The sequence below is a fragment of the Chiloscyllium plagiosum genome, unplaced genomic scaffold (assembly GCF_037043375.1).
Source record: "Chiloscyllium plagiosum isolate Xiang-an unplaced genomic scaffold, Cpla_swu_hap1 HiC_scaffold_1, whole genome shotgun sequence".
Taxonomy (NCBI): Eukaryota; Metazoa; Chordata; class Chondrichthyes; order Orectolobiformes; family Hemiscylliidae; genus Chiloscyllium; species Chiloscyllium plagiosum.
In genome coordinates this window covers 6,081,030-6,093,527 of record NW_028270139.1, presented here as the reverse complement: position 1 = coordinate 6,093,527, position 12,498 = coordinate 6,081,030, and the positions used below count along the sequence as shown (strand labels likewise).

The following is a 12,498-nucleotide window of genomic DNA, read 5'->3' as shown; positions in this document are numbered from 1 at the left end:
CAGCACTAATGAAGAGTCACCTGGATTTGAAACATTATCTTGCTCTCTCTCCCATGGATGCTGCCTGACCCACTGTGATCTCCTGCATTTGGTTGTTTTCAGTCAAAAATTAGTCTGTTTTGTGTTCTGTTCTGCACTTAAATAGAACTAATTTTCCTGGATTGTGAGCCTACATTTAACACCTTCAAAGTCCTTCCATTTGCATGGTATTAAAATTGAGCCCCATGTCCCTCTGGATCAGGAACCAGGCTGGCTTTCTGGATAAGTCACTGAAACTATTCTAACATGGTCCCCAACACTTCACATCAATGGGAAGACATTCTGTTCCAGCTACTGGACATTGTCAAACCTCGCAGGATGTCTTAGGTTGGAGTAGGTATCATAAACGATAAAAGTTCATATAATTTATAGTGAGCATATAATGGATACTCATAAAATAAATTGTTAATAAACTGCAGGTTGTTATGTTTTGAGCTGCTGAACTACATGACATTGAAAATATTCTCTATTAATTTAAAGATGGTAGGTATTGGGTCCAACCTTATCAAAAATCAGCTAATCATCAATTTTGGTGAGCTTCAGAATCACAAATGGCCACTTGGACAGCTGTTGTCAAATGTTAAGTACATAATGTAAGTATGAGATTAGGGTGTTGGAAGGGTAGGGAACCAAGTAGGTAGAGTGAGTAGGTAGAGGTAAGGTGCCATAGTACTAGGTATCAAGGTGCCAAGCAAGTGATGCAGTGTTTAGATGGTCAATCAGGGTAGATGGGAGAAATTGGATTCAGTGGAGGATTGGAGAATGTCATGGGTGTCAGGTGCAGGGAATGTCAAGGCAAATTAGTAATGAAGCAAGAAGGGGGTGTGGTGGCCAGGCCTGAAGTGGGGAAAGGTGAGCTGAGTCCAAACTGGGGCAAAGGTGCAGTGGGTCTGCTGCTGATAAAACAAGGTCAGCTCCTAAACAAGGGAAGGGGTTTAAGACCAGGTCAGGGCAGTAATTATAGGTCCCAGGGTGTGAGAGGGGGTTAGCATTTCAGAGTGTGGGTTGGGGGGGGAGGCGTAAGTGTCTGGGAGGTATAGTTAGGGGCATGTGGAATTAGTATAGGGTCAGTTGATGAGTTACTCATAAATTAGACTATGTAATTAATAACCTAACTTTTCCTTGGGAATTATTTGTTTAATTTCACTGAAATCAGTTTGCCCATTTGAATGGGTAATTTCAGGGGGCTTCAAGTACTGAGGAATTAGTGGAATCTTTAATTTTCCAAAATTTCCTTTGGAGTTTGCTAAGTGGTGGACTCCACAGGGTTCCGCATGTGCTACTCCCATCTACGCTGGAATAATGACTGTCTGGCCATTGGAAAACTGGGGCCATACTGTAACGTCTGATTGCAAAAGTACACTTCTTCATGTATTCTCTGGTCAAAGTCAGTTCTGCTCCATACTGCAACCTCTAATAGTGCAAGGAAATGGGTTCCATATCCACCCCAGCTGTGATGGGCATCGGTACCGTGCTGCTGGTATCAATTTGATCCACACTGGCCATCTAACCAACTGTGTCAACCAGCTCTCCCACAGTGGAGTCTGCGCGGCTGTGCAACATGCACTTTTAGATGTAGTCCAAAGCTATGAATAGAGATGGTAGAGGCTGCTATTTACTTGCCGTCACATGGCTGACCAGAAATTTCCTTTGGCTTTACTGTGTTGGAAGCATTAAAAAGTCGATATTTACCATATATACTCAAGTAATAGTCAATCTCATGTAAAAGTCGACCCCCTACTTTTGGCTAAATAACCTGGAACTTTCCATATATCTTGTGTAAAAGTTGATCCTAGTTGTTCACAGATAACAGATCAAGGTTTATGAGTCAGTGTGCTGGCTGTCATGTCCCACTCAAGATCCTCTAGTCCACCAGATATTCCGCACCACGCCCAGTCTTCCAGTCCTCTGGCTGTTGTCTTCCAGTCCTCTGGCTGTTGTGTTCCAGTCCTCTGGCTGTTGTGTTCCAGTCCTCTTGCTGTTGTGCTCCACTCCAGGTTTTCAGAAATACCTTTTTTTATCTTCATTCATTTAGAGATCAATTGGGCTTCTGCTGATGATACATTATGAATCTTGATGGGCATGAATTTCAGCCCCTCAAAAGTAGCATCCATGTAATAGTCAATCCCATAAATTTAACCTTAAAAAGTAGTCAAAAAAATTTGGCTAATACTCGAGTATATACAGTAACCGGTTTAGACAATGAAAACATATTCCTTGGCTATCAAGTCATGGAATGGGACTTAAACCTGGAGCAAATAAGTCAGAGGCAGGGACACTACCCACTGTGCCACAAGCTCTTGACCATAAACGCACATACAACTAGAAAGGACTTAACGCTCGACTTTCTCCAGAAATTAACAAATGTGAGTGGTGTGAGATTCTGTGTAAATATGAGGGAGTCCTATGGTGACCATACACAGTTGGATTTGCTGGGGACATATCTACCAAATGCACTTTTGCATCTATACCCCTCCTCCCTCAAACAGCAACATATTAACTGGAGGACTGAAGAAAGTAATTATATAAGACAATATCCTTAACGTAGGAAATAGATGAGATATTTAAATTTTCAGTTGTGGTGAGCACAAAAATGTGTGATTACATGGAATTACTTGATCGTTGCATGCTGTTGTAAATTTCTGTCCCTTAGGATACTATATACGTGGCATAAATTCAAAGATCTACAAATTATTTAATCCTTTGGAGGATGGAAATTACTATTGGAACTTTCATTATAGTAAAACAAAAGATGAACAGAGGAGATATCGTACAAATCTTCATCTGTAAATATAACGAAAGTAATTTCTGCTCAAACTTGTATTGAAAAAATCAAGTGATTCTCTCATGTTCTTATGCTTTCTGAAGCAAAACAGTCCAAGATAACAGTATATCAACTTTAATAAAAGTATGGCAAACATAGGAGCAGCTTTCTCATACCCTCTGGCCAATGGTATCCTTTTGGTGTAAGATGCAGTCCAGAGCTTTTTGGACATTGCTCTGTGGTGCTGACTTCTTCTTCCTTTTAGCTTTCAAAACCTTCTTTGCTGACCACGCTCTCTGGGAAGAATGACTCACCACTGCAACAGAGTAAGTTCCAGAGGATTCTTGAGTGACAAGGCCTCTCCAATCATGATAAACGTTTCTTCCTACAGAAAAAAAAGACAATGTCAATTAAATTATATTACAAGACAAAACACATCAGTTATTGTGCATCTCCTAAGCCTTTGTATTGCTTACATTTTCAATATCAAAAACATTGCCATTATATTTGGGGCAACATGGTGGCTCAGTAGTTAGCACTGCTGCCTCACAGCGCCAGAGACCCAGGTTTTATTCCAGCCTCGGGCGACTGTCTGTGAGGGTTTCGTCCGGGTGTCTGGTTGCCTCCCACAGTCCAAAGATGTGCAGGCCAGTTGAATTGGCCAAGCTAAATTGTCCATAGTGTGAGGTGTATTAGTCAGAGGGAAATGGGTCTGGGTGGGTTACTCTTCAGAGGGTCATTGTGGACTTGTTGGGCTGAGGGTCCTGTTTCCACACTGTAGGGAATCAAATCTATTTTATACCTGTGTTTTAGTTATGGACAAAATTCAATTCAACTGGGGGAATATGGCTGACACTACACCTTCAATTGTGTGCTTCTGGTTTTGTTGTGTGATAACATACCAGGCCAGAGGTGAATGGTAGGATTTAACACTCAGTGGCATGGGGAAATATGCAGCTTTCAATCTGAGTATCATTAACAATGGTAACATCAAGTAAAGGCAGTCACATTTCCTCATAAAGAATACTCAAAAACTAATCACTCACGAGATGCTAAGCAACTTGGCTTCAAAACCAGTAGGTTAAGCAGAGGCAGAATAAAACAAAAGAGAAAGAATGCACTACAGAAAAAGGAGGGAAACTTACTATGAAACATTCTACACGAAAACCTAAAAGAGATTCAGCTTTTTTTTTCCGGGAAGGTCATGCAGATCATTCATCTCCAGACCACTCAACATATCAAAAAAAACAAACACTTCACCACCTTGGTATGATTATTTGGGTGTGTTCCTAGCTGACAATGAGATTGACAATCATGAACTGATTGTCCCGATTTTCCTGACAAAATAACAGTGAGGATAACCAGGCACAATATTCACGTGTAATTGCACAGAAACGTCTGGTGAGTACAGATGTGTCAGTCAAATGCAAAATCTTCAAGATATTGTTCAGGATATGTTGCTCCACCTTAGTTTTGCAAAAAAAAGAGGCAACTCACTGTCACTGTCATCAATCATGTTCTTTGAATGGTATGAAACTCCTGAACTTGCAAGATCTATGTGAAACTAAATTTGGCTTGGTCATTTAATCTTTTTTAACAACTTGGCGACAAAGTTTACATGCTGCCAACAGTTTCTTTAGCATTAAAGCTTAATTATTACTGACATAGAGTCTCATTCCTTCCATGTTTAATTCTTACTATTTCAAAAATACATTTTAGTATATTTCTTTCCATTATATTTTCCTCTTGCTCTTATACCAACCTTCCTTTCCCTTTCTTTACTTGCATCTGCATCTGATTTAAAATTTAAATCACGTTTGTAACTTATGTTCTTAGTTCAAATTCTGTGCTGTTCATTTCATCAATCTGATTAAGATATCCCATTAAGGGCCCACGCCATTTCTAACTTCACACTTTTCAGCAGCTTCCAGTGGAAGGTCCTCAGAATTTAAATGGACAACAGTATCTTTAAGGAGGACTATTCATTGACTAGCTACTTGCAAATGCTAGGCCACTATGAAATATTTCACTGAACAAAGAACAATATGCTTACCCTATAACTTGAACAATACTTTACACCATATGCACCAAAATAAGCTTGTGACATGCAACTGGAAGGTTTGGGTTGTTAGAGCTTTCTTTTTGGCTTACAGTTGAATATCAGTATAATCCAGCCAAAACGGGTTGTATCAGCATAAAAGTTTGGGAACATTTAAACATGTGTTGCAGCCAAAACCACTTGTGTTGTATTTTCTGCACGATTTTCCCCTGCTGTTTTGGGTTCACTCAACTTTTAGAGCATAATTGAATCGACTATCATTAACAAAGTATTCTTTCATTATTCTCTGGTTTTCAACTCTCTGCAACAAACTTTGTTCCTTCAAATGTGATTCAGGCCTCATCAGGACTCATTTGGTGATTAATTTGAAAGCGGTCTTTTTCTTGTGCCAGGCAAAGCAGTATCTATTTTCAGTATGACTGTCTTGGAGAGCTTGTAAATTCATTACATGCAATAACAGCTGCCTTTGCTTTTCTGTCCAGATGTTAAACCCGACATCATATTTTCATAGGATGTGGGCTCCCAATACCAATGGCAATGAGTTCACATGGGCTTGTAACCAGGAAGAGTTCAGTACAACCTCAAACCATCCCTCATTTCAGAGCATTGTTTTACTTTAGTTTAAAAGAGATGATTTATAATATAACTATGAAATATAACGTAACTATAAAAATGCAGCAGATGTATACTAATACTGATGTATACCAATAAAAGTATTACCTTGAACCTATTATCTGTCTTTAACTAACCAAGTTTTGAATGCAGGGGGAATGAAGCTTTGTGAGAATTGTGTAGAAGTTTGGTTCGACTGCACATGGAGTACTTTGTGCAGTTTGGGTCTCTTTATCTCAGGAAGAACATTATTGCTATTGAGAAAGTGCAACAAAAGGTTATCAGACTTGTTCCCAGAATGGCGGGACAATCCTGTAAAGAGATATTTGGCAAACTAGCCTGTATTCTCTACAGTTTTGAAACTTTTTAAAGGGATTGACAGAGTGGATGAGGTAAGATGTTATTCATGGTAAGGGAGTCTAGAACCGGGGAGAACAATTTAAAAATGAGGGGTGCTATTTAAGAGAATATTTTTTACTGAGCGGGTTGTGAATTTTAAACTCCCCTATCCCAGAGAGCTATGGAAACTCGGTCTTTGAATTTTCTTAAAGTAGAGATTGCAGAGATTGGGGTGGCACGGTGGCTGAGTGGTTAGCACTACTGTCTCATATGCCCAGGGATCTGGGTTTGATCCACCCTCAAGCAACTGTCTGTGTGGAGTTTGCAAATTCTCCCCACATCTGCATAGGTTTCCACTAGGTGCTCTCGTTTCCTCCCACAGTCCAAAGATGTGCACGTAAGGTGGATCGGCCAGGCTGAAAAGCCCATAGTGTTCAGGAGTGTGCAAGTTAGGTGCATTAGCTATGGGAAATGTACAGTTACAGGGTAGGAGGAATGGATCTGGGTGGGAGGGTCTTGTTGGTATGAATGACCTGTTTCCACACAGCAGAGACTGTTTGAAAGTAAGATTTCTTATTACCAACAGCATAAAGGGTCATGGGAATACTTTGGGTAAAAGGCACTAAAGTGTAGAATACGTTGAGATCACATTAAATAGCAAAGGATTCTCCATGAGCTGAACAGCTTCCAATGTTTTTATAGTAACTTTCAGTGATTTTAAATCAGGTTGTACCCAGATGGAGGATTGAACGCTGGTATTAAAAAAAAACTTATTTTTGCTGATAAACCCATTTTCAGTTGTGTTAATAAAACTGCAATTTGCTACTCTTAAATTCATACTTATATGAGTAAGTAAAAGAAAACCATTTTCCATAATCTGGCGAGCTCATAGGAAGATTTCATATTTCAGATTTGGCAAGTGAATTCTAATGGGAACCTGAACTGTGGCAGAACTAGCACATTTTAGGAAATACATTTTGTGCACAGTTTCCCAATTGAGCACTAAACAGAAACTTCACTTCCTGATGGATAGTTACTAGATTTAAAGCAAGCCAAGGGGGTCTTGCCCTCTATTTACTTTTACATTCACTTCACCCTTTAGGTCCTGCGAGATTTTACTTGGCTGGTAGTAAACCAGTTGGCCAATTAAAACATATAAATTTCCTGTTAGGACTTATATTATAGCTATTCCTTTGGGTTTTCCAACCTGGATAGCAGGGAAATGATTTTTTTTTTTAACTATATATATAGGCAGAGATAGAGAGGAAAACATATCATATAACTTAACATTTATTTGATGTTAAGTTGCGAGAATAGGACAAGATGGTAAGAATACAGACTGATAAAAGGTGGGCAAATTACAGAAAGACCAGGAAAGTTAGTGGGAGGTGAAAACCCCAGGATCCTTTAGGCAACAATTGAATGCTGACACTGGGGCAAGTTAAAGGACTACCAGGAGACGAAATGGGCTGAATGATCTTCCTCATTCACAACTTACGACATCACATGCATGCAATGCATATACGTCTGTGATGCAACAGAGCTTTCTGATGTGGGTTTGTCACTTTATGTTAGACAAGCAAACAATGAACATCTGTCAATACCTTGCATTGGTACCCATTTAAAAAATATCATTAGCGTAAACTTCAATCAAAATGGGCATAGGTATCTTGTGCATACACAGAAATTTTGACATTGTGCTTGAGTGCTGTTTCAGACTTAATTTATTTTCAATGCTTCTTTGCAGCCTGGAACTGATGTTATTTTGCAAACTTGCCTCAGATTAGGGGGTTTGGAACCAACATATCATTCTTTGCCAAAATCACGTGAGTACCAGAAACCTATTTTTTTAAAGCACTTTTCCTTTCTCTTTTAATTTCTCATGGTGTGATAACTTAATATTACAGAATGGAACATTTTCTTTTCAAACAACTGGTATCTGCATTACCAGTTTCCGAATTAAAATCTCACAGAAATGATAGTGTCACGACTCCTCTAATGTTCAAAGGCATTGATTTTCCCAAACTTCCACCCAATTTTGGTTAGTTTCTGAGAGTGTGGATATAGCAAATACTATAACATTAACAATGGTGAAGAGGGATATTGACATAAGGCCAATGTTTCATTTGACTGTGGCCAACACTTCTGTGGATGGATAGATATACACACACTAATTTTATTATGTTTAAAAATAATGCAGAATTGGAGTGATTGTGAATATAATTAATGAAAATAATTATTTAGGTTCAGCATCATAACTAGGTATTCCCACAACTGAAGGTATTATACTGAAGCTTAGTACCTTCAGCTGGCAAGACCACCATACAATACGTGTGCGTCCATGCTGAGATCAACAGGATGGCTGCAATATAATCAGTACACTGCTCAGAAAGATCCCTTGAGAGTGGCTGACTTCCTCCTGCATGTTCAAGTATGTGTCTTTCAGTGTCATAACCAATTAGTAAATGGAAACGAGAAGGTTTGTTTTTGGCTCAAGGTGGTTGAATAATGTTCAAGCATCACTGAAAGTGAATGCTTGATTTCCCTTCTGAGGAATTATAGCAATTGATACTTGTCTTATGTTAATATCACTCATTTGTGACAACAAGAAATCATTTTCTATGTAGCAGGTACCAATGTGTGAATCATCCAATGCTTTGTACAGCAATAACAGGTAAATGCTGTTATCTTTGTGGGAGCAGCATTTGGTGGTCTGGTGTCCAAAGTTGACAGACTAGAAAACAGCCCGTCTTGTGCTTTCTTAATGATGGTAATTTGTGGTCACAAAGCATTCTGATATCCATCAGGGATCTTAGAATCTGATAGCTTTCATTAGACTAGCAATTCTGCAAGTTAGTGTGACGCAGATCCAGAATTCAGTGAAATAGTGATAAGTCTGCCCTCTTGACAACTGCTGCACTTCAGAACAACAGTCCATGCCTGACCTCCAACCTTCTCGCTAGAACTTCAGTTCTGAAGCAGAAGTCCTGTGCTGGAAATTGGTACACCAAGTGCTGCTCCTTACATGCTCTTCAACGTTCCCCATTAAACTAGGGGACGGTCATGGTAGAATAAAGGATACCCTTAGCTGTACGGTTACAGACTGAGAAGGAATATAATTCTTCTGTCATTGGCCAATAGTGTGTAATGGATTCCTGAGTTTTTTACATCAGTTTTGAATCTATCCCACTTAGGACAGTGGTACTGCCATGCACCATGTTGGAAGGACTATGTAGTGGTCATTTCTACCAATATTATCATGATGGACACATCTGGGACAACTAATTTGGTGAGTATAATGTCAAACAGATTTTTTTACTTGCATTGATTCTGTAAGCAGCTGCTGCAGGCACAGTCTGGCAAATATTTCCTTCAGGAGTTGGTCAGTTATGATGCTACAAAGTCACTCCTAAAGTTGGCTACTGCAAGATTACAAAGAAAAATCACAATCTGGGCTCTTAATAATCTGCAATCATTCTTCCAAATGATGTCCAAAATGATCTGTGAGCTAAAAATAATGCCAGGAGATGGTAAAGGGCAAGAAGTTTTCTTTCCCATACTTGACATGAGAGTTCGTGGGGGTGCAGAATCAATGTTGAGGACTTCCAGGGGTCTCTATGCCTTGGACCTAGAGCCAGAGTCCAAGACTGTATACCGCTGTGCCACAACCTCCAGCACAACTAGTGGGACAGGAGACAACAGCTCTATTGCTGGTAGAGAATTTAAGAAATTCACTGCAAACTCAGCAAAGTGCCTGGACATGGTCAGGTAGGTGAAGTTGGCAAAACTTGGAAAAATGGGATTACATTAACCCAATGGAGGCTGGGTGTAACTGTGCATTATTTGCTATTGGGACTGTATTTGCTAAACATTGAAATTCCAAAAGATTCCATTGTTCGATGGACAGTGTGATGAGTAATAAATAAATAAATGGAATGTCACTTTCTGCAGTTAGTACAAGCTGCCTTCAAAAAGAAAATGGCTTTACATCAATAATGTTTTATGAGCCATTTAATACAATGTTGAAACATGATATCTTGTCAGATCATTCTTTCAGCTAATAACTGGAAGTTCAAATCTCAAACATTATTGAACCCACAACCAACATATCAGTTCAAAGTTCTGGAGTCTTTTCATATCCAGGAGAAAGTGAGGACTGCAGATGCTGGAGACCAGAGTTGAAAAATGTGGTGCTGGAAAAGCACAGCAGACCAGGCAGCATCTGAGAAACAGGAGAATCGATGTTTCAGGCATAAGCCCTTCTTCAGGAAGGCAGGAGAATCAACGTTTCGGGCATAAGCCCTTCTGAAGAAGGGCTTATGCCCGAAACGTCGATACTCCTGCTCCTCGGATGCTGCCTGGCCTACTGTGTTTTTCCAGCACCACATTTTTCAACGTCTTCTCATATCCAGTCATGAGAGGTTGTGGACTATTCAACTAACAGGAGTAAGAGACTCCACGAGCAACCAAATTCTTAATGATGATGAAGTAACCCATCATTGCAAAAGACAAGGCTGATGTATTTGCAACAATCTTAGCAGAAAGGCTAAGAAAATTATCCATTTCAACATTCCTCTTCAGAATCCCACAGCACAGATGCCAATATTCAGACAATTTGATTCATTTATAATATCAAGAAATGGACAAGTATAGTGGATTAGGAAATGCTAAGGCCCCTGGTACAGGATGGTGCTGAACTCTCCAGCTCTAGAACTACCATGCCCTTGGCAGGCTGTTCTACGACAGGCCGTTCTGTTATAATGTGTGTTTCATCAACCCAAATTCATAGAATCATGGAATCCCTACAGTGTGGAAACAGGCCATTTGGCCCAATAAGTCCACAATGAACCTCCGAAGAATATCTCACCGAGACCCATTCCCTTACCCCTATTACTCTACATTTCCACTGACTAATACACCTTGCCCATCCATCCCTGAACAATATGGGCAATCTAGCATGGCCAGTTTACCTAAACTGCACATCTTTGGACTGTGGGAGAAAACTGGAGCACCCGGAGGGAACCCACACAGACACAGGGAGAATGTGCAAACACCACACATTTGCCTGAGGCTGGAATCAACCTGGGTGCCTGTTTCTAAAGTGTGATCTTTCTATAATGCAGGGCTGCATAAGAACACCACCATTGCATGATGGAAGAACTGACTGTACTGTAACAATACTGGCATCCGCTTGGCACGATGGAAAACCATCCCACGTACGTCCAGTCACAGTCCATTCTCCAATATGGCCATCAATCTACTTTATATTATCAAAATAATGGAGGGTGTCATTAATAGTGCTTTTAAGCAATATATACTCACCAATAACCTTCCCATCAATGTTAAAAATCTCACAACACCAGGTCATAATCCAACAGGTTTATTTGGAAGTACACGCTATTGGAGCACTGCTCCTTCATCAGGTTACTAGTGGGGCAGGCTCGTAGGACACAGAATTTATAGTAAAAGATCAAAGTGTCAGACAACTGATGTGATGTATTAAACAAACTTAGATTGCTATTAAGTCTTCAATCACTTAGAATGGGGATGCAGGTTTCGATTTATTAACATGCAAATCCCAGAACTTCTTTCAAGTCACATTCCCGAGATAAACATGGAGCTGGAAAGGATATTTCTTCTTGTGAGAGAATGTAAAACTAAAGGTCATCATAGGGGTCACTAGATTTAAGACAGGGAGGAGGCTTTTTTTATTTCAGAGGATTGAGCTTCTTTGGAACTCTTTTGCTCAAAAGGGGGTGGAGGCAGAGATTTCAAATATTTTAACACAGAGGCGGATAGATTATTTCCAAACGGGGTGGGGGGGGGGAGGGTGGGGGGGGGGGGGGGGGAGGCAAACAGAAAGTTATCAGAAGCAGACGAGAATATAGAATTAAGGTTACAATCAGATCAGCCAAATTCTTATTAAATGACAGAGCTGGCTTGACAGGCTACATGACCTATCCCATTCCAAAACTGCATGTTCATATGTACCATCTGCAAGTTCTCCTTGAAGTTTCATTACATCCCAATGTGGGAATAAATCACCTTTTCTTCTTCACCGCTCAGTAAAATTGCTGATACTCCCTGCCAAATAGCAGGACACGTACACAAACTGCAATAGTTGAAGAAGGTGGCTTATCATAACCTCGAGGGTAATTAGGGTTGGACAATAAATGCTGACCTTGCTGGTGTTGCCCATACCCCATGAATGAAGAAAGAAGTTGAATGGTCACATTAATTACTACAATTATGGTCTTCTGTGTCAACTACTGAACTGTCCATAATTAAAATGGGCACAATTCTGTTTTGTTTTTGCAAACAGTTCGCCAGGAGGCTCTAGATCCGTCTTTATGTGGAATGCACAGTAACTGGAAGATTTTGTAGCTTTTCAATGTCAACTGTGTTCTGACTTTGCAAAGTGCTTCAAGCTACATACTACCCCAGCAACCATTAGTCATGTAGCGTTTCAAATTAAGCCGCTACAGTAACATTGCTACATAATCTAAGGTAAGGAACTTGTGGGTATTAAGTGCCTAAAATCAAATTTATTGCTTGGTGTTTTCATGAGTTACTGGTACTAATAAGATGAGTGACAGCTATTTAATAATCTGTAATCATACTGAACATTTGTCTGATTTGAAGTGGCTAATATTATTCTGAAACTTCATGGGATGAGGTTCAGGCT

At 39.9% G+C, this 12,498-nt stretch overlaps 1 protein-coding gene across 1 annotated transcript in view; it reads right to left on the bottom strand.

Moving 5' to 3' along the window:
* Window positions 1–2,943: 2,943 nt before the first annotated feature.
* LOC122555119 (uncharacterized) overlaps window positions 2,944–12,498 on the bottom strand; it is a 75,993-nt gene continuing 66,438 nt past the window's right edge. Inside the window, exon 4 of the mRNA XM_087992563.1 lies at window positions 2,944–3,188. Within this exon, the coding sequence (XP_087848689.1) occupies window positions 2,974–3,188 (215 nt within the window). The 3' untranslated portion in view covers window positions 2,944–2,973. The remainder of the gene's footprint in view (window positions 3,189–12,498) is intronic.